Source organism: Sander vitreus, chromosome 9 (genome assembly GCF_031162955.1).
Source record: "Sander vitreus isolate 19-12246 chromosome 9, sanVit1, whole genome shotgun sequence".
NCBI lineage: Eukaryota > Metazoa > Chordata > Actinopteri > Perciformes > Percidae > Sander > Sander vitreus.
The window spans coordinates 20,196,963-20,219,634 of NC_135863.1; the positions used below are offsets into that span (position 1 = coordinate 20,196,963).

At 43.6% G+C, this 22,672-nt stretch overlaps 1 protein-coding gene across 2 annotated transcripts; it reads right to left on the reverse strand.

Annotated features, from left to right (window-relative positions):
• Positions 1-55: 55 nt before the first annotated feature.
• rgl1 (ral guanine nucleotide dissociation stimulator-like 1) lies at positions 56-22,289 on the reverse strand. 2 transcript variants are annotated; one of them, XM_078259158.1, is made up of 18 exons: positions 21,728-22,289; positions 9,395-9,505; positions 7,270-7,478; positions 7,094-7,168; positions 6,763-6,953; positions 6,508-6,632; positions 6,152-6,367; positions 5,958-6,061; positions 5,769-5,853; positions 5,480-5,569; positions 5,076-5,162; positions 4,723-4,755; positions 4,465-4,586; positions 4,009-4,098; positions 3,646-3,829; positions 2,677-2,928; positions 2,450-2,564; positions 56-1,955 (listed from the first exon to the last, which is right to left on the reverse strand). In XM_078259158.1, the coding sequence occupies exons 1-18, from the start codon at positions 21,881-21,883 to the stop codon at positions 1,768-1,770; spliced, it is 2,433 nt and encodes an 810-aa protein (XP_078115284.1). In that variant the 5' UTR covers positions 21,884-22,289; the 3' UTR covers positions 56-1,767. The 2 variants fall into 2 exon arrangements, with proteins under 2 accessions (XP_078115284.1, XP_078115285.1); XM_078259159.1 differs by lacking the exon at positions 21,728-22,289 and adding an exon at positions 11,915-12,140.
• Positions 22,290-22,672: the final 383 nt, after the last annotated feature.

Sequence of the window (22,672 nt, forward strand, 5' to 3'; positions counted from 1 at the left end):
TCAGAGCATTCAACCAAAGATGAGAGGTAATCAAAAACACACAGGACAACCATCATAATAATGATAATAATTTATTTATTCAGGTAGAGGAAGAGTCTTTGGCAGTGAAGAAACTGAGGATGATTTAATGAGAACATTTTAAAGTGAAGTGCTGCATGGGACAAATGATTGGCCTAACTGGGCCATTAACAACAGTAAACCAGTTCTTCTAGAGGGAATTTAAAATATCAACCAATAAACATGAACTGGTTGCACAAATTGGCACAATAGCGTGACACTGTAAGGTCTGTAGGAGTGGATTATAACTGAAAGAAAAAAAGGACGCTTTAATGTGACAGGTGAGAAGCGTTGGTGATGTTGCTGTAAAACTATGATAGTGTTGGGAACAGATGGGTGTTTACTGGGTGAAAAGGTGTTTAGCTTGTGTGTGTTTAATGATGTGATGTGTCCCTCAGTAAAGATTTCCACATCTATCACAGTATTATCTGGTACTGGCTTTTTTTTCCTTTTTTTTTATGACACTCTGAATTCGTTAACATTTACTTCATCTCTCTCCAATGTGGCATACATTGCTGGCCTGAATTGTGTTACAAAAACATGTAAAAAGCAATAATTAATAACAAAAATAGTAATTCATTTAGTGAAGAGGGAGAAAACCACTTACAGAGCGGCTTGTTCACTCTTCTGTTTTCACATCCCATTGGCATCCCCAACCAACTGACAAGTGCAACTCTGTAGTTCATATAATGAGGGGCAAAGAGGTACAAGTATGCATCAGTTTGAGACATGTTGGTATTTTCCATTCCAGGAAGTCACTTCATTCCTCCTCTCTGTCCTTGTACATCTATAATCTCCTTTCTTTTTTTCAAAAAAATTCTGAAAATGTGAGGGAATGTCTTTCTGGAATAGAACGCAGCACAAATGTCATCTTTACACCCTAAAGCTAGGGCAGGTAAGGCCATTTCAATAGTTCAAGGACTTGTTAAAACCAAGTAATGGAACCAATCAGAATGCACGCAACATTCGTCACACAGCTCACAATATGAGAGGGGCTGGACACACACAGTGAACACTGTGCACGAGCCGGACATGGCAGGTGAACATGTCCAACTAGGAGAAATAATGACATCACAGCTCCTGTCAATCAATTAATTCATTAATATCATTCAGAATACTATTGAAAGTCCATTCATTCATCGATTAAAGGCAACAAGACTGGACACTCAGTCCACTTCTCCTTCACCATCCGTCTTCTCTTTCTGCATTCATCACACTTCTATTATCATAAAAGTACATGTTCAGCTACATAGACATCACAGGACAAAAACAAGTCCGTTCAATATCAGAATACTGTTGGAGGTCGAGTGTGGTCTACTCCCATAACATGTGCAAAAACCTGTTGTTGTAAAGAGCGGAGGCCACAAGGAGTCGCTGTTCCACTCTGTCACAGGCATTAATAGTCAAAAGGCAAGTCCCACTGGCACAGCAGTCATGCTACACATCCATGTTCCACATTAGGGCTGGGCAAAGGACAAAAAGGGATGGCACAGTTCAGGGTGAGGCTCAACTGGCAAGATTAAAGTCAAAGTGGAGCTCTTAAAAGAGTCTGAAAAACTCTCTGTTCCTTCTTGAATCCACCAGAGCTCCTCATCCATGTATCCCTCCAGCCTCCTTATCTAAAATACAACAGTTCACATCAGGTCCATGCCCTCTATCATCCTGAATCAGTGGTATAAGGGCAATCCGCTGGGTCCCCACAGTCCAGGGTCACAGTGTGACCTTGCTGAGTCTAAGCGACAGGCTGGAGCGGTGCTGTGCGCGTGGGAGTGTGGAGCTACACCGGCTTCGCAGCTGGACTGGCCGACTCGCTGTACCTCGCACCCGCAGCAGGAAGTCAAAGTTAGCCGAGGTGTTCATGGCGTAAAAGACGTTGGCGTTGTCTGGGATCACCAGTTCTGAAAGAATATAAAAAGGGATGGGAGAGAAAAGCAGAAATTATGAGTATAGTTTTCTGTTGTTATTGTTGCTGCTATTGTACTTTTAGTCAGCAATACACGGCTCATTGAGGTTTGTAATACAGCCAATCAGTGGAAAAAAAAACTTACAATAGTTAAAATGCTGAATTGCAAATACAAAGGGTGTTTCATAATAGTTGTTATACAGTAACTGATGCAACAGCTTCTGCTTCCTGTATTCACTGTAAATACCTGACTGTATGCCTCGGGATTTTACTGTATGACAAATATAATGTGAGGCAAGTTTTATTACAGTTTTTGGAAAGCCCAACATGGAGCTAGCGCCCTCTGGTTGAGAAAAAATTAGGTCTGAATAATGAAAAAGATATACATGTCTAGAAAACAATCAACTAAAACCATCAAGAACCGCAGAGGTTCCATGAAAATAAATATATGAATGAGGCTAAATTTAAAAGTAGAGCCATGTTTTTTACCTCTCTCCTCAGAGATGACTTGTACCAGCTCGTATCCCTCCTCTGGCTCCACCTCCAGGTTGTGCTTGGCCATGGCTCTAGAAATTACAGCTGGAGTCTTGTCTTGATTTGTCAACTATTTAGGGAATAGACAAAAAAATATATAATCATACAGGGTTTTACATATATCGTGTGTAAACCAAGGGCATCTCACTCAAACAGGAACACAAACACACATATTTATTTACCAATATGCTCTTGTAGAGATTCCCGTTGCCATGCTCCAGACTGACTCTTATGATGCATGCATCTTGGGCCTGGGTGTTATAAGCTGGGCTTTGACTCGGGGAGCTGGGGGACAGGGGTGTGAGGGAGATGGAGCGTCTGTGGGTGCAGGGGGGCCCGGGGAGTGAAGGAGATGCAGGAGTCATGGAGACACTGGCTGTCGACGAGCTGGTGTCCATGGAATGGAGTGAATTACAAGAGGAGGATTCTGAAAGCTGAGGAAACATAAGCAGTAGTTACATACCGATACACAAAACCATAACAGGATCATTTTCTTCTACAAATGCACATAACCATATTCGGATCATCCATTTGCAGCTATGTGAGGCGAGAGGAAACGAGACTAGAAAATACTGGAATTAAGTGACGTGCAAGGCTCAAAAGAGATAAATATAATTGTTTTTCATATAAACCTTTTCCTAAAATAACATTTTGACTAAGGGACTGCATGGAAATTATTAGGGGCAAGGGGGGACGAGAAAAGGGAGTGTATTTTTTTCTTTTTGCTAAAGGGAAGGTTGTCAAGACTTTTGGGAGAGCAGTGGAGGGCCTTCTCTCTTATACCAAAATTAGATTTTATTATTTCCTAATAAGACTTGTAAATTATCAACTGTGTGCAACTTGTGTAATAAATCTGTTGTTTTCTCATTTTCAGACAGCTTCTTTTTTTCAAAATTCAATATGTCACTTGTGGTTTTTCTGTGCAATGTGTTAGTAACAGCAAAGTGCATTGTATGAAAAAATTATTTTGGAGGTATTTGGGAGTGTAATGTAGTTTTTCTTAGTCAACGGGAGGGTTCTAAAAAATGGATCAATAACACTGGAGAAGGCCTCGCTTTTTGAAAAAGTGAAACATAAAGTTCAGCCCTCCCCAGACCAATCATTTTTAGTATGACCAAAATGATCACATTTTATTTTGAGCTGTTGCCCACCTTGTTTTGCTGGGAGTCGGAGGTGTGGGTGGGGGTGAGGCCCTCGCTGTCTGACGGGCTGCTGGAGTCACTGGAGGACACACTGACTGAGTCCATGCTCTCCCCAGAGCTGCCAGTAGGAGGCGAGCGCGGCGTCTCTCTGACTGGAGAACTGGCTGTATTATTGTCTGGTCCAAGAAACAGCCTGGAAAGTAGCGGAAGTCAGTTATTAGACAATAAAATAAATAGGTCACAGCAATTCAGTGCTTAAATATGACTGTGTGACTATGTTAGCCAAAGAAAAGCATTCTATACTTCACATTTAAAACTAAATCTTCTCCGTTAGGTTCTATTAACATCTTTTTTCCCCCTGGATGTACTCACAGGCTGAGTCTCTTCACCATGCTTTTTCGAGGTTTAGGTGAGGTTGGACTGCTGTCACCGAGACCTTCAATCTCACAGGACAAGGCGTAGCTGCAAGAGAAAACACGGATAATCAACCTTAGACAGCATTAAAAGTTGACAAATCCTGTGCCGGTGGTTTTAAGAAGCGTGATTTCTAAGTGAGAGAGAGGGAAAGAGATAGTCAGAGAGGACAAGAGAAGGAGGAAAGAGAAGACAGTTAACAGAGCAAAAGCAATAAGCACAATAGATCAGTAGGGAGTGAAGACACAACATAAGAACAGCAGGGAGAGGCGAGGAGAAAGGACAGAAAGAAGCTTCTATTGTGTGTTTGTGAACAATAGGTCCAACAGACCATGACCTCATGCACCAATTTGCTTGTTATGGAATGGATAACGGTGCAATTAAGAAAGACGGCATTCTTAGTAATGGCAGTACCTCTCCTCCTCACTGAGCAGAACCTGGCTCTTAAACCAGCGGAGGAAGGCTGAGTCTGGAGCCAGACAGTAGCTGTTGCAGGCCGACTGGAGCAGCTTGATCTGAGCGATCACCTCGAACTCCTGCAGAGACAGAGAGAAAGTCACCAACGTTAGATCCGTTTTGCTTCAAACACGTGGCACATGTCAGCCAAGCTCATCAGGTGGTAATTGTCATGGTATAATCATGTCAGAGGAGGCCGCTTGCAGCTACACTCACCCTCCGTCTCTTCTCAAAGTTGTTCAGACCACCCTGCAGAGGACACAAAGAGCACGCTGTCAGACCATGGACATCACATACCAGCGGCTGCTTAGACAAACAGCATTAGGTGGACCGCTTCAAAAACGGCCCGATAAAATTCCTCACGCACTCATGGAAACTTACGCCCCGGTCTCTGACAGCAGTTCCACAGATAGGCTCTCAGATCTGCAGAGTTGTGTGAACTTGCAGACACATGCTCACAAATATTGACACACACAACACACACACACACACACACACACACACACACACACACACACACACACACATACACACACACATTCACCAGGTGGCTATGGATTTTTTCTTACTTCTACTATGTCAGGCAGAGCTGTATCCAGCATGGTCAGGTCGGTTAGAAAGGTCCCCAAGTACGGTATCGTTCCTTGCATGGCTCCCTGCGGAGAAAAACACTTGGTTTAAATAAATACTTAAAAGGATGCCACAATAAAGCCAGCGACTAATTTCCACTGTGGTCCCTGTGATTTACAGATGCCAGGGTGGGTTTTGTAAAATACAACACAGGCTTAATGTAAGTACAGCACATGGTGCACTGAGTAAACAAAGCTAAGCATGTGGCTTCATCATACAGTACATTGCTTTAGAGGAATGTGTTGTTTTAAATTATAAAGCTCGGTTTTAGCTCCCTTTGAAAAACACTCCGCTCGTCTGGAATTTGTTTCAGAAGCTCTTATTGCACCAGTCTTTGTCTCACCATTTCCTTCTGCAACTGTAGTCTCTTGTGGGTGCGTTTCTGATGCTCCTTGGCACAACTCTCCAGACTGGCAAACTTTGAAGTGCCTTCCTGTAGAGCAAACAAAAAAGCAGCTTCAGTCCTCCAGCTTCTCACCGCTCACTGAAGAAATTATTCTAGGACTTCCAGATGAAGTCATCTCCACAATTTAAAACTGGGATTTTGTTTTATACAGAGTATACTAAATTTACTAATTCATAATTTTGCAAATCCCTCAGATATTAGATACATGTTAAACGTTAATGCTCACCCTCATGAGGAGCTCTCTACTGGTCAGGTAGTTGTTGTGATCGGAGAAAATGTCCGACAGTTCCTCAAATGTCTGCATGCTGTCTCTGTGTGAAGCACAGATTCATGTTAGCTAATGGTACCGGACATATCAGCTATAATACATGTCCAAAATAAAAATCTCAAAGATGATTCTTCTATCAAGACTTACTTGTGCACACAGGCCCATGCCCTTTTCAGCCTGTACAGAGGGTTGGACTGCAGCGCAGATACAATGGCTCGCAGAGACGAGAAGTTTTTGCGTATTCGACACTCCTGTTGGGAGACAATTAGCACAAGTAAAGTCATAACTTGACCCATTTTGTTGTAGGTTTATAGATGAGATGTGTGTGTGTTTCTGCCAACCTGAGCGATGTCTATCCAGCGCTGGATGACCCGCGCTCTGACATGCGGTCTGATCTGTCGGTGTTTCAGCACTGTGCTGACCACGCAGGCCGCCACAGCATTAAACTGCGTAATGGTGGCTCGAATGGTGGGGGCGCTGTGCTTGTTGTGCTTCTTATCCCTCTGAGACCAGATGGAGCCCAGGCAGTGGTGGGGCACAACCTTTTTAAACAGCAGCTACAAGCAGGAAAACAGGCTGATGTTAGTATGACGACACTGACGAAAAATCACAGGGATTCAACCTGCGTAACCTTTCCCTGCTACACAACACACGCTGCCAATGCACCCGTTTCCATCTCTCATTTCCCTCCACTCACAGCATCCATGTAGGTCAGCTGCTCCGCCACCAGGTCGGCCTCGAACGACAGGAAGTCCTCCTGGACCTCGATCTCTACTTCCTCCTCTTCCCCCAGGCAGAAAGAACTGTTGCCGTGGAAACCAGCTAAAAGCAGGAAAACACGGCGATTTGACTCGGAGGAAATACTTACTTATGATGATGAAAAAATAAAAATAAAAATAACACTGTACAGAACAAAGAACTTTTAAAAAAGAGTTTAAAGAGCGTTAGTTACCATCAGTGTCCTCCATGCTGGCCTGACTCTGCAGCTGCTCCAGCAGACCTCCTGCCCGTCTAAGAGCCTCCGAGCCTGGCAGGGTCTTGCGCAGGTAGTCCATCAGCCTGTGAAGACAGGGGTAGTCGGGTGGCTCCTGGAAGTCTTCAGGACATTGGTCCAGCCAGGCACGCAGGATAGAGGCCAAGGCACTGTGGAGACAGTAGGGAAAGGTTTGTGTTAAGAGCGCTGGCAATGATAGAGGGACAGGTGTGATAAGTCAACAATACTGCTGAAATATTATCTATTGGAAGCTGTCCATATGGAACTGATATAGAAAACTGTATCTCACCTTCTGATGGCTCCATTGGTTTCAGAGCCTTTGCATCTGCCTGTGCCTTGCTCATTTTCCTCCACACTTCCATACCTGCAACAAAACAAATAAGGAGAGATCATATTTAAAACCTCTTAAGCGTTAATAGTCAATGCATTATTTTGGCTGTGTGCAACATTTCACTCCAGCCCTACCTGTCTAGCAGTAGCTGCAGTACAGTCTGTGTGCTGGTGAAGGCCCTGTAGGTGGACAGGAAGATGGAGGTGTAGGTGAGGTCGTTGTCTCCAAACGCTGTCAATAACGTCTCCACCAGACGCTCCAGTGTTCCAGCACGAATACTTCGGATTTTGCAAGTCTCCAGCTGGCTCACCGTGTGGCCAGGAGGTAGACGATCCCCCTCCGCCTAAACACACATGCACACAACACATATTTTTACATGGTTAAACCAGTGTGAACTGAACTGAGGAGCGCCATTATGCACTGCAATGACTTGGCTAGGACTTCCAAATGCTTTTATCTGCTTTGGACCCTGATGAAGACCTATGCCGGTCGCAACACGTCAGTCATTTTAAATGCATATTGCCATGTAAAATAAAAGCATTTGAATATTTTCACAAACCCTATAGTGTGCCTTGGATTGTTTTTGAAAGAGACTTGCATTTGAGACCAGATCCTACTCATGCAACGAGCCCTTCACAAGATGGAATAAGCTTTTATTTGCTTTGTTTGGCTTTGAATGCATCACAGATTAACATTTGCATCTCCCAAACAGAACATAAAATTGTTTGTCAGTTAAGCTTAAAAATAAGATAAGATGTATTGTCTGTTCACACAGAACATTTTCTTGCATCATCTGCTCCAATTAGTAGTGAAACAATTCATTACAAAACAAAGATGGAGGAAACGGTAAGGACAATCATAACCTATATTTGATTCTGATTTCTCCAGATGTGTCCGACTATTGTGTCCACAGGGAAATAGACTCAGTGGTTACAAAACAGGCAGGGAGAGAGTAGAAGAGGAGGTGGCACAGACACGGAGAGAAAAGAAACCTTGGTGAAGTTAGCATGCTACAACAGGAAACGCTCCAATCTGCTTCTAATCACAGCAGACCCCTCCTCCACCGTCCCTCCAGACAGAGGAGGACAGCAGCACAGCCAAGTTCTCCCACCACTCCCCTCTGATAACTCAGAACAACAAGAAATACCATTATTTATCTCTGTGAGGTCACCCGCTGTACAGTCACACACACACACACAGGCTTGGATTTTACAATTCACAATCAATTAGAAATACACACAATCTACTAACACACACTATAAACATGCATCAGTGAACAATCCCACTGATTGTACGGTAATTGCTGTTATTCACCGACAATTGACTGTGTATAGTAAATATACTGACGCCTCAATAGGGATCACTCTCTATTCTACTCAACTCAAAGACAGCACTGTATAAAGGGCCCATGTTGTTTTAATTAGCTGGAATACAGTTGGCAGCTCATGCCGTTGTCAATACATCAGTCTTACAGCCTCGGAGCTGTTATCTATTTCTTCTTTTATGCGCCAAAAGCACAAAGAGACAACAGTGATACAAACAAACCAACAACACGAGAGCCTGATTTGTTTCTTGTAAACAAAGGCAGTAATTTTGGTTATGCTGGGTTAATGCACTCCTTCAGTAAAAAAAAAAAACACACCAGAGAAACTCAGGATAATGCCCTAATTGGCCCTTCTGCGCAGTATAATAATATACTGTATAACATCTTATTATGCTGATATAAACAGCACAGTGGAGAAAAAAGCAATGCTTCTTATGCAATGAAAAAATGCGCAACTCAAGGAAAAGCCTTTAATACCCCTTTTTTTTGGTCATACCGAGCAGTTTTGTTGGCAGCCGCGAAAGTCAGGAAATCACATGCTTTGGCTGAACAGTCAAAGTCTGGTAAAACTGTTAATTTTTAGCAGGCAGCTAAAAAGGTGTTGTCCAAACTGGGAGATTTAGAGCTCAAATGTTAAAACAACAGCCCTGGTGGAGCACAATGCTGAGAGACGCCCTACTATTGAAAGACACCACTGCTTTAGACAATAGAGATTAGGTTCTCTTTTTATGATCAGCAGTCTGCACACAAGATTGCTTTTATAAAACCATCTACACATTTTGCACCTTCAACAGGTTAATAGAGTGGAAAAAGCAGCATCAGGTTTTCATTCATATAATCTGTTTCGCTGAGGGTTTGGAGCTCGACTTGTCTTTGAAAAAGCTTCATCAGCTGTGATTCTGTCACACTGGGAAACATCAGGCGGGCCTACTCACCCCTAGCCATCTTGCTCCCTTGTTGGCGGCCTGCTGAATCTGAACCCTCTTCAGTGTCACGTTGTAAATGGCTCCTTCCTCGACTTCCTCCCCCCAGTCCTGCACCGAGCTCTGCAAGGAGAGAGTAACAGGGGAAATGTTAGAAGCCTCCAGAAGACAGGAGAGGATATGTTTAGGATAATAAAAAGATATAAAAACTTCCTGTAAATAACTGCAGGCTGCAGAGATATCTTCATGTGTCATTTCAATAGTTTAACAAAATAGGAACTGAGTTTTTTTTTAAACTGAGAAAAGCAGAAGGAAGCATCAGAGAAAAACACAGAAACACAACCACAACACTCAAACAAACTAGTAAAACAAGGACTAAAGCTGCAGCAGTAAAATATCAAGAATGACCAACTCCCCAACCCCCACCACTGCAGCCTACCAGGACTCCCTCCCTGTCTTTACTCCCTCTTTTATTCCCCATCAATCTCCTTCACCGTGTTCCCTTCTGTCTGAGGTGAGGTCAGAGCTGGAGCACTTCACTGGAGCTCAAAATGCTAGAGATAAGAGCCAGACTGGACCAAGTCTCTCAAACAAAACCCTACATAATAAAACAAGACATGGTGATAAGCCAAGAGAGCTTGATTACAAATGAGAGCACAACCCCACTCAGATCAGCTCATAACACTAAATAGATTTGTGCTCATCTTGCTCCATATGTACTGTATCTGCCTCTGGTTGTAAATCACTGACAGACAGCAGAGTGCATAAACAAACAGAGGGAGCAGAGTGAAATCAAAATACAAAACTCCTGCTCTGAGAAGAGTGTGCACAAACACAGCCCGAGATATGCTGAGACATCAACATATGGATACAGAGACAAAAACAGAGGCAGAGACAGCGAAAGAGAGGGACTGGCCAAATATAAACACCACGCATGCAGTATTACGGCCAAGTCCTCACACACACACGGCCAAGATCACTCTCACTTGTCCCCACTTTCTTACACACTCAATGGTGAAGTCCACACTATTCCCCACACAGAAGGGCTGCCAGAAATCAGGTCAAGGGTCAAAGTCGCCGTTAACAGGCTCAATGGACGGCCGGTGGCACTCAGCCATGACTGAGCCGTGTTTGGGTTTGAACAGAAACATGTGATGCTGAAATGAAAAGAAACCCCAAAGCAACAAACACAAAGAGAGAGAAAGGGAGAGGAGGAGGATTTTAACCGCCTCTGGCAGATGAAACCAGTAAGTATGTTTGTGTTGTTGTATGATGTCACAAGCTGTATTTGTCCAAAGTATGTCCTTATGTCCATCCCCTACCCTGTTCAGCATCTCGTCTTAAGGTCAGCGACCTAGTAAGTGTCTCTCTCTCTCTCTCTCTCTCTCTCTCTTCTCTCTCTCTTCTCTCTCTCTCTTCTCTCTCTCCTCTCTTCTCTCTTTAGCTGCTGCTGGATGGCTGGCTGGCGCAGAGACAGATAAATACATCAGTGTATGAGTCATGCAGTCCACACACTCCCAAAACAATAGCTGGAGGTCTCTGTGCTGGCCGGCCCGGGATGCTGAGTTCACAGTCTGCACACACAGCCTGCTTTTTGTCAGCCACAGAACTGGAGATGTTTTTCAGAGCAGGGTTTTAAAAAAGGCTCTGCTCGCTTTGTGGTACAAGTTTGGGGCTTATTGTGAGACAAAGTTCCACGAGCTTGCATGGAAATGGGAATCAAAACAGCCTGTCACTGTGATATTTCTATTCACCAGGGAATACAGGCCAGAAACATTGCAAACCCAATAGGGATGCCTTTACAGAGAGCACAGTATGAGCCTGGGTACGCAGGTGAAACAGGAGATAAGTTGTTTACTATCTGCACTAACTTGGATCATTTCCCAAGAAGATGCTCAAAAAGTGCACGAGGAGGACACTAAGGAGAGCAAATAGCACACTATCTAAGCTCAAATAATGCTAATCTGCCTATCAGCTGTGTGTGAAACAATACTCCCAAGATAACAACAGTTGGCGCTGATCTGTTGGCTTTTGTGTTTTTCTCGCCTGGACGCAGCTGGGACCCAAAAGAGACATTGATGGCCCCGGGGTCTCGCCAAGTGTTCCCTCTCTGTTTCGCTGCGGGCCCTCAGACAAAAGTTTTCATATCCACCATCAGGGAGGGGAGAGCTAATGGATCGAGTTCATATTCTGACGGAGTCGACAGGGGATTTTCTATTGTATCCCTCTCCCACGTTTCCGAACTTTGCGCGACATCTTTACGCACCAACAATGTAGGTTAAACTGGTTTTAAAGCCCAGTACAGAAACAATCAAAACTCAATGTTCAACTGTTCCCCTCCTCCTCCTCCTCCTCCTCTTCTCCCCTTTATCCGCTACTTTCCCAAGCCTACAAACACCCCCCTCCTTTTTCTCCCCCCCCCCTTTTCCCTCTTCAGCTTTTCTCCCTTTCTCTCCCTCTCTTCACAAAACCACAAATACAACAACAGAGCACAGGATGGAAAAGCATGAGAGTTTTTTGTTTTGTTTTTACCATTTTACTTTTCCAGGCGAATTTCATGGTGAGCGTTTCTTTCATGATCCGGGGACAGCATCAGAGCTCGGGAATAATCCGCCAAGGAAAGAAGAAGAAGATGCGTTCCTTTCAAATCCCAGATCCTCGCTGAGAACTGTCTCCTTCTTCACCACACACACTTTCGCTCAACTCCAAACTCCAAATCCTCCTCTTCTGTCTGTCAGCAGGCTCCCTCTTCTACTGAATGACCAAACTGCTCCTCCTCCTGCACTAACAACAGCCTCGTTTAAACTCCTCCTCCCTTTCTGTCCGACCTCCATCACACCAAACAATGTGCGCGCTCAGACGTAGGGTTGTGATTTTTGTTTACGCAATAGGCTACACAAGACTCATAAATCTCATTCCTATGAAATCCAGAGCACTCATCACTGATTTTTATAATGCGTTAATAGGGTTTATGAAACCATGTAAAAATAAATCCTTATGATACTTGAGTCTTGTGTTTTTATTTGTATACTTCTTTTATTCGGTGTTCTTTTGTTTTGTTTAGCTTGTTAATAATGACCAAAAAACACTGGCGCCTATATTGCTTAGAATGCAATTCAACCGCTGAAAGTTTGATTCAGGTGTCTGATGCTAAGCGGCTATTGTAGCCTCAAGCAGAGATGTGGTGCAGGCTACAGAGGGCCTATCCAAATAGTTAATATCTGACTAGGAAGGCTTCCAAACCTATTATGTACACTGTGTATCTGTTAAGTTCAAGTTCAAGGTCCCTCCTCCATTTTTTCTTCTATGATCCCCACTGTAAATTCCTTTTGCCCCCCTCACCTCTCCACTTGGTACAATTCGCCTGTAGGAGAGGTGGGTGTAAATTTTTGGCCATTTATTATCATCAATCCAGGCAAATGTTTCTCATTGTTCATTGTTTATATTTTTGTTTCCAACAATAGTGTCAATATATGCTTGTCTTCCCCTATATCAGTAAATAGATTTCAGCATACTGGCACTTAAAACATTTTTTTTTTTTACATTTAAGCGCTGCTAGCTTAACTTAACTTTTTCACAAATTCAGTAGTACTCCCTGTCACCTGTAAACTGACTCTGATGTGTAAAATTGGTGGACTTCCCCTATAACAAATCAGAAGCTTCTTTGGGTCATTAACCCTTTAGTTTTCTGGCTATAGTTTACCAACCTGTTTATCATCAGTGGCGATTCCAGTAACATATTACTGTAATGTTAACATACAGATTTCATATGAGTGGATGAATTGAGTAGCTGTCTTGTGTGTGAAGCAGCTGCCACCTCACAGCCCCTGCGTGGGACAATACAAGGAAGGCCGTAGATGCCGTCACCAGTACTGTGAATTGTCAGTGACAGGAGAGCAGAATAGGCTGAGTGTGAGAATGACCACACTGTTCCACTGTGAATGGGCCTGCACACGTACTCAAACAGCCCACTTTTGTGAATAAACGGGAAGATATGAATCAAGCGTTGACTTTGTGAGTGGTCTTTTTGTACAAAGTTGTATCGTAAACATATATCAAATGTGAGCAAGCAGTGGTTCATACATTTGCTGGTCCATTTAGTCGGCTGATTAAATAATTAAACTCAGGAGACAGTGGGAACGTTATGATGCTTATTGTCATCTGGCTCAGTGGGAGAGATGGCAAGAACTGCTGTGGCCCCTTTTTACAATGTGTGTGTGTGTGTGTGTGTGTGTGTGTGTGTGTGTGTACGTGATGTTTCTACCCACTCCTCTGGCTCCCATAACACCGACACGTAACCCCAACGTCACACACAGCGTCACTGGCTGTCACACACCATGCTGTGAAGCAGGTTGCACCCACACACACAAGGTCCTCACTTTTGGCATTGATGCTTGCAGGGCACTAAAAGGTTAGGGAAGCCCAATGTACATCTCCGTCAGTGTTTCTCCATGTGTGGTAATCACATGTTTTATCAGGTTTTCTTCTCGCTGACTGTTCATCAGGCTGCATATCTGGCCGGGCTCCAGTTCCCAGGCCGAGCTGCCCTGTTGTCCACTTGGCTCTCTGGGAAGCCCAGAGGGGCAGTGGGAAGGTTGCAACCCCACACGACCTCCAGCTTAGCCCCGGGGGGATTGTAGTGTTGGTCTCACAGTTGGAATGATGTCACATCTCAGTGCAAACAACACATTTGACAAATGTGACAGCTGCTGCTCCAACTGATGGATGAGCACATCAGTGCGCACATCTTTTAACATGAGATCAAAATGTGACATTTCTTCTTTTTCACTGGAGTCCAGGTCCACTAATGTGTACTGATTTTATCATCCTAATGGGCTGCATCAGAAAAGATTCTTAGGCCTGTTATAGTTTAAGGATGGGCAGCTACATTTCAGTAAATGGCAGAGGTGTTTTTAGGTATTGTAAGTGTGTTAAGTGTGTTATTGTAAGTGTTATTGGTGTTGTAAGTCTTAAGTCCTTAAGGGCAAGTTAAAGAAAGAGTTGGGAATATGTTGGGAAATACACATATTCACTTTCATGCCAAGAGTTAGATGACAAGGTCGATACAACTTTGTACACTAAATATGAAGCTGAGGCACACGGATAGCTCAATTGGTAGAGCGGGCACCCCTCTATAGAGGTTTACTGCTTGACGCAGCGGGCCAGGGTTTGACTCCGACCTGCAGCTCTTTGCTGCATGTCATTCACCCTCTCTCTCCCCTTTCATGTCTTCTGCTGTCCTATTAAAATAAAGGCTGAAAATGCCCAAAAAATAATCTTTAAATATGAAGCTGGAGCTAGCAGCAGGATAGCTTAGCTTATCATAAACACTGAAAACAGAGGGAAACAGCTAGCCTGGCTCCAAAGGTAACAAAATCCACTTACCAGCCCCTCTAAAGCTTACTAACTTTGCTTAATTTGAACAAAAACCAAAGTGTAAAAGTGACAAGTTGTGGTTTTATGGAGTTACGTAGCAGTGACTTCCTGGAGTCTAATCATCACTGTGTGGTGCCGGGCAATTCAAGCTGCTAGTCTCATCAAGTCTTTATGAATGCTGAACATGACATAAAATGACACGGGTGTGAATAGGGTTACTTCCATAAATGAGACCAAGTTCTATCTGTATCTGTATCTGTACAAAGTAACTCAGAAACTATAGTACGGTAGCTGTTAAATAAATGTAGCGGAAACATTCCTCTGAAGAAGAAGAATTAAGTAGTATAGAATAGAAATACTCAAGTTAAGTACAAGAATCTCAACATACAACTGCATCTATCTCTCTTGGAATCAGATTTACTGAATGTAAAGGTTAAAGAGAATGTGACGTATAATTACACTGAGCAGTTTTTTTCATATTGGGTTCCTGCTATTATTGAACTTCCCAATTACGCTCTTATCCCTGTTCCACACAGTCAGAACACCAAGCTACAGACAGAAAGGGGACAAAAACAGGAGGAGCACCGCTCGCACTGTTATTGCACCACTGTGGGGAAAAAACGCACATTCCAGGAAATCTCCCACTTCCTGCCTCCAGCCTCCTGACTCCAGCGAGCCTGCTGTCCTCATACCTGAGTGGCTGGGGAGCTTCTCTGGCCTGAAGCACGGTAAAAAAGGATGAGATGAGAGGAGAAGAGAGGAGAAGAGGAAAAAGGGATTTCGTAAAGCAAGTAGAATGAGCAGGAGAGACCGAAAAACATAAGGAATCACAATACTGAAAAAACAGAGCCAAACCACAGACACACAGGAGGACAATAGCGGGGTTGGTAGTTCTGGGCAGCATGTGTAATGTCTCAGTGTTTACATCCAAGATAAGAAGGTCATGTATCAAAGAAAATGTAAGACAAGTTGAGATTAACTTGAAAGGACATTATCTCTGCTGTGAGTGTGAAAGGGAGAGACAGAGACAGAGGGGGAGAGTTCACACAGCCAGAAACTGAGAGGATCCATACTGGCTGAAAGATATGCATGATGCAACAGGACCATCGTGCACTGCTCCAGAGAAAGAGTGATTTCATATTTCAGACCGGAAAGAGACGCCCTGCTTTCTTTTCTGCTGGAAACAAGTAAACAGAGGAGACTCATCCTTTCATCCAAGGAGAGGAGTATCAGCTGGAAAGTCACTGCGTACAGTTTTAAATGGACAGGATCTTTATCTGCTACCATTTCTGGACCAAATGCCTCAGTACATTCATACTTTTTCTACATTATTCTTTAATTATGCACGGGTATGCACACACGCAGTGCGTTTCACTGTATGTTTGTGTGCGGTTAGTGGGTTTGTGTTTTCAAAGCATACTGCCCAGTAGAGGGCAGAGTTCATAAACCGCTGTATTTATCCAGAGTCAGCAGAGGTTTTAGCTAGACCAGGCCAGAGCAACAAAACCCCCAAGAGGCTGGATTTATGGCGCAGGGTCACGATGATCTGCTATAACTCAATAAAACCTATGAATGAGACAATCAAAATAGCTTAAATGGATCATTTGAGAGCAGTGAAGCAGGGGAAAAGCACTTAATAAGTGCTTAAGGTTATTTGATAGTTATTTGATGAGGCAACAGATCAGCAGATGAGTATCTGTGGATCCAGAAGTAGCAACAATGAAAACACAGTTGGATTAGGACATGCCGGGTCTTCACACACAGCATACACAGCTGCATTTTCTTTTTCTCTGTCTCTGTTTCTGTCTCTTCTTCGGTCAACTGAACCCCTTTGTTCAAACAGCCACATTAAAGCTCTGTCTGCCTCTCTCCTTCTCTTATGTCATGCCTCTACTCCCCTCAGATCTATTGTCCTGGCTGTTGTTGAGCTCTCCCTCTTTTCTCTCTCTGGATGGGTGACATCATTAGTTTCCAGTAAAGTCCAGGGCTTCAGACTGAGACCCTTCCTCCTCCTCATCATCCACCTCCTCCACACTCACACATTAAACACAGCTGACCCTGCAAACCAAGACACACTTCAAGGAAAAGTTGCTCAAAGTTTTAATAACACCAAACCACCCAAATCATATCTATGTACAGAGATGTTTAGACTATTAGACATTGTGAAACAGACGTATTTTTTCTTATAACAGCCTCCATATGGGGTAAGTTGGACCGTAAAGGGAGGGTAATCCTCCCCGTAGCTATGATGACTCAGATACACACACACACACACACACACACACACACACACACACACACACTGACAACCCCCCTTCATGCGGCCCCAACCCTGACCCCCCTCTAGATCTAAGCCCTGCTAAGCCTTACATGAATCAGTCTGGACTGGCTCGGTTGTCTGTCTGACCCCCCCCCCCCACAAACACACACACACACACACACAGACCCCTGCTAATGAGAGATGGACCATCTGTTGCCCGACAGATTCATGCTACCCTAAAGTTGTCACATATGCAACAAAAACAGCACACAGCATCAATGAAAATGGTCACACCCTGGTGACAACTGCTGCCTCGCCAAAACCCAGAAAAACTACACATAAGACCGCAAATCCATCACATCAGAATGTGCAAAAATCACACTTGTTTTAACCATCACGCCATTTCAGTTTTTTACTTCATGAAATTGTTAGTTCTGACTGCACTGTGAGAAAGAAAAATGTTCCTTCCATTTAATACTTGTTTTATTTCTGAGGGATTTTACGCTGCTGTCTGTAGTGCTGTTAGTGTTAAATCAAATGAAGCATGTGCGTTGTGGGAAATGAAACTGCATAAGTGGTGCACACAACAACGCACACAAAAAAACAGGCAGTAGCACAATAACAAGCATTGACAGCACAGATGTTGCCGTAACAACGACCAAAATATATTTACTCTGCCAAAACAATATGGGCACATTAAATACTGTGTAAACTCATAATAAAAATAACAAACAATACAGGATGTATTCCCTGTTCTAAAGTTATTGTATTTCTTTGTTTATCATCGTGTTTGACCTCAGTAGAGTTATTATAGTTAGTAACCTGCTGACATACAGAATGTGTGAGTTCTCATATTAATAACTGTCGTCCGGACACCAGTGGCCTCCAGCTTTACACACTACTGCCATACACACTCACACACACACGCTCTTTCTCTCTCTCTCTCAAACACACACATGCTAATACACACATCACAGTGCCAGCTTGATCCCAGTCATGCGTGATGGCTAATACTGCAAGCCCCGCCTGAGCGGGTAAAGGAGTAGAGGAGTTAGTGTGTGTTTCACAGAGCTGCCAAACCATAAAAACAAACCAAATCAAAGACAGTGCTGCAGCACATATTGACTTCTGCCTACTACCAACCCACCCCTAAAAACACACACACACACACACACACACACACACACACACACACACACACACACACAGGTTTGTGGCAGTATCTTTGTGGGGACCCGTCATTGACATAATGCATTCCCTAGCCCCTTATCCTAACCTTAACCATCACAACTAAATGCCTAACCTTAACCCTTACCCTCACCCTAACCTAATTCTATCCCTAATCCTACAACCAAGTCTTAACCCTTACTTGTTGGCCCCACAAAGCTGTCGGGACCCCACAAGTATGCTGGACTCCCGGTTTTTGGACCCCATGAATATAGTTAAACAAGCCCACACACACACACACACACACACACACACACACACACACACACACACACACACACACACATCCATTTCCATATGTTGCGATGAGTTTCTGCCCCAGTTAAGCGAGCTGTTCCTGTGGTGTTGTTGCTCTGGGATGGACGCTCGAGTGACAGGGACAATGCCAGCAGTATTGACTTTTCACATCAGTCCTATTATGTGATCTAATTAGGCCCAAGATCACAATATGAGCCTCTATAGAGCTGCGGGCCAGTAGACACCCTGCACGCTGGGGGTCATTCAAGTGTGTAAACACCATCTTAAGTGGTGGACTGAATGAAAGGGAATGATGGAAACCTGGATTCGGAGAAAAGAGAACTGTGGTAGTTTGTGAATTGTGCAATTTGAGACAAAAAGAAAGTACTGAAGTACATTAGCGTCCCTCTACTTGTGTCTTGTACTGTCAGTGCTTACTGGGTTAATCAATAAAGCCAAGTTTTTTCCTTATCCCCTGAATGGTGCTCTCCCAGCTTTGCCACATATAAACTTGTAAAATGCATAGATATTTTATAAACATTGCAGAATTGTACTACTGAAACCCCTACAGTTTTATATTAATTTACAGGACATTTGCAGGTCCGAAGCTACAGAACTGGTCTTAGCCGGATGAATGAATCACTTTGAGCAATCATCAAAACAAATGACGAGCGAGGATCAAAACTTTAGGAAACACTGAGACGTCACTGAGCATCAGCATGAAACGTGCATTTCTCTGTTCAAAAAGTGAAGAAAGAGGAAGGAGGAGTGCTAACTCAGCTTTCTTACTTTTTTCAATGGAAAACAAGCCATCATCAAAATTCTCTGCCCCCCCCCTTCCTTTGTCCCTGTTTTCCTTTTATAAAATCACTTCTGCATTTCCAGAAAATGACCCACTGAGGTTATTTAATTACGATGCTGGTTATTGTAAAACAAAGGGGTGTGAGGTAGCAGCAAATATTCCCTCTAATGGAGTTTTTATTTATCGGCCTGCGGCTTAATTACATTGCCTTATCAAAGAACACTTCCAAAATGCAGTGAGAGCAGTAAAATGTCCTGTGATAACCCACTAAGATGTGTGCATTCGTCAACACTCTCACTTCTGTGCAACTGGGTTCAAACCCGGTCAAGTCCTTAGTTATTCCTACTTGTGACACCATCTTGCAACATCCGAATAGTTAAATTGAAAAGCTGTATTTTTATTATCTAAGTTTATACTTTGTGATTCATTATCATTCATTTCAGTTGCTTAATCTACCTGTTAACCCTGACCGTTTGTGTGAACAATTGTGTGTGTTCATGTGGGAGTCTCACTGCTGATAGAGATTGACACCTCAGCACTCCTCCCTCATCTCTGACCTGAACTGTGGACCTGACAGCTGCCTGTAACTGCACAGCAGGGTGATTACAAGGAGGGTATAAGTCCAATCACTGCCTTTATATGACTGACATGGTTTCATAACCTCATGCAGGTAGGCAACAAGTTGACTGACGATGAGTGAGGAACACCTGACAGCAATAAAGGCAAAGTCTCCTCCAAGCCAGCGGGAGCCAGCAACTGCTGGACTGACAAAACAACACGTGGAGAGGCCATGCAATTATTGCTTTTATCAGAAGAAAGGATGTACTTGCTACACTTGGACTTCTATGATTACTCCCTGATGGTTTTGTTTATTCTTATATAACTTTATTGAGGGTATTTACCACTCTATATAATCACCCTTATTGTCCCCATCCTAAAGCTGTGAGGGCAATCACAACTCAATGCTGCAAAAACAGTCACAAGGATGAGTTTTTGACACAGAGCAATGCATGTAAGTTGAGCTTCACAGCATCCAGAGAGTGTCAGCGTCTGCATGCTAACCTCCAGTCTTCCTACCCCTTGAAACAATTGGCGAACAGTGCTGTGAATCAGAAGGACATGTCAGCCAGGGTATCAGATAGGCGACGAAGAGGATATATATTATTTACAAATGGGGTTTTGGGGTACAACTTTTCTTTTTTGCTGTCACAGAATATCCGTACCGGAGCAAGTGGGGTTCAGTGTCTTGCTCAGGGACACTTCAGGAGGCTATTTTTCTGACCTCAGTGTCTTTACTGACTAAATCTCAACATGCCAGATGTAAACACCAAAAATAGTTTCACTTTAGCCCCAATACCACATGTGCGCACATGCAAACAATTAGCCACAACTAAGCAGGAATAAGCTGTCGCTGCAGGTCGTTTTCTGTTAATCACGCTGCTTTGGGGAATCTGCGACCTCACACACATTAGATAGAGGTAAAAACAGGAACGCATGTACGCTGACATGAAGTGTAATGTAAGCCACATTTTTATCATGCTTTTCTGTTGGCTGACACATATTAAAGTCATTATGGCATTTGGGTTCTGACGTAAAATGAGTAATTCCTCTGCTGTGAACTCTGTGACCAGTCAGCAAAACTGTGCACGTATACACACACACACACACACTACACCAATATGCGGTAGTTGCAGTGAATTACTGCTTTGCACAAGAGGTCAGCTGTCCTCCCATCTGTGCCACCAAAGGTTACTGTCTAGTTTGCGTTATTGCATTATGAGTTGTCGACTTATTGCATAAAGGTTCAGTAAGTCGCGGTCAAACAGAGGAACTGAAATGCAATAAATTGAGAGAAATGGCAAATCAATCACTGATTGATCTCTGAGTTGAGCAACTAAGTTGTAGATGTTTTTGATTTGACCCTCACTTACTGTACCATACACTGTTTTGTGTTTTATGTAGGAAGCGTAAACCACGGTTTGTGACAGTTAGCTGTCCATGTTACCACCAGAAATGCTGAGTGCAGAAAAGCTGCAGATCTGCTGCTATTTGTACTCAAACACATTTGTTTCTCTCATGCACACACATAAGAACACGCACTATCACCACAGACGTCCAACAAACAGACCTTGGAGGAGTCACAAACACTGCCATTTATTTATAATTCCAAGCTTCTATTCTCAGTAAATTGTTTTTTTACTGTTAAACTTATTCCTTTTACTGCTCCAGACACTTTCCACTTCACTCCCCATTCCCATCCTTGAATCTATCAGAACTGACCAAACATTTGACACCAAATAACACTGCAACACACTCCAAACAACAGAAGGCACAGGAAGGTCATGCAAGCGAAGGCTAACATCTGCCAGATTGTTTAAGAAGACTGGAAGTACCCTGGGATTCCCAGAAATAAAAAAAAAACTTTTTTCTGCCATGTACTGACCCAGTGGCGGGGGCTGCTCTCCGGGAAGCGAGGCTGGTACCTCTGCAGGGTGACACCTCCTTCTCCCTCTGGCAGTAAGGTGCAGTCCAGGTCTGGGTAGTGGTGGTTGGGCCCCTGCCAGGGCATCAGGGTGGCCAGAGGGTAGTGGGAGATCATGCTGACAGCCTGGGTCAGCAGCAGGGGTGACAGGGATGGCAGGGCATACTCCAGTCTGGATGGCAGGGTCAATAGAGACTTCTTCAGTGGAATCAATAGAAATCTGGAGCGGGGGTTTTCAAGTGTTGACAGATTTAGGTTCTGATTTAGGAGCTCCTTTAAGTCTTGATTGTCAGATGTTATGCTCACTTCCTCCTCTCTTCTCAGTCTGCTTGTAGACTCGACTTGTCTTTAGCTCAGCGGTGTCACCAATGATAACTCTCCTCTCAAGTTGTCCACCTCAGTCTTCTCCCTTCTTGTTTCTCTTCTGTCTCCCCCACCACATAAAGTTTCTATCTTCCCCTCTTCTGTTTTTTTTTTTTTTTTTTATCTTCCTCTCTCTGCATGCCTGGAACTTGACTTGCCAACAGCTCTCAACCACATGAATGATTAAAATCTATTGTCTCTCTCTCTCTCTCTCTCTCTCTCTCTCTCTCTCTCTCTCTCTCTCTCTCCCCCTACATTCATCCCAGCCAGAAGGGGAGCAGTTATAACTCGGTGGCCCAGCCCACTAATTAAAAATCTACCCTCTGACCAAAGAAAGCTTGACTGTGGAAGAATGTGAAGTAAAGGAAAGAAAGGCAGGAAAGCTGTGATAATGAGGAGGATGTTATGGAAGAGGTTCTAAGAACTACTAACAATAGCTGATATTTTCAATGATAGATGGAATTTTGGCCCCTTTTATGACGTGCTGAATCCCAACTGCACTCATTGAAACTTCAAACAGAATGCAAATCTTATTCTCATAGT

Coding starts and splice junctions, on each gene's coding strand:
- rgl1 (XM_078259158.1), bottom strand. CDS start 21,883: ATGATCTCCCACTACCCTCTGGCCACCCTGATGCCCTGGCAGGGGCCC. Junction 4,099..4,464: donor CTGCTCAGTGAGGAGGAGAG/GTACTGCCATTA, acceptor TTTCTCTTGCAG/CTACGCCTTGTCCTGTGAGA. Junction 2,929..3,645: donor CCGACTCCCAGCAAAACAAG/GTGGGCAACAGC, acceptor ATGTTTCCTCAG/CTTTCAGAATCCTCCTCTTG.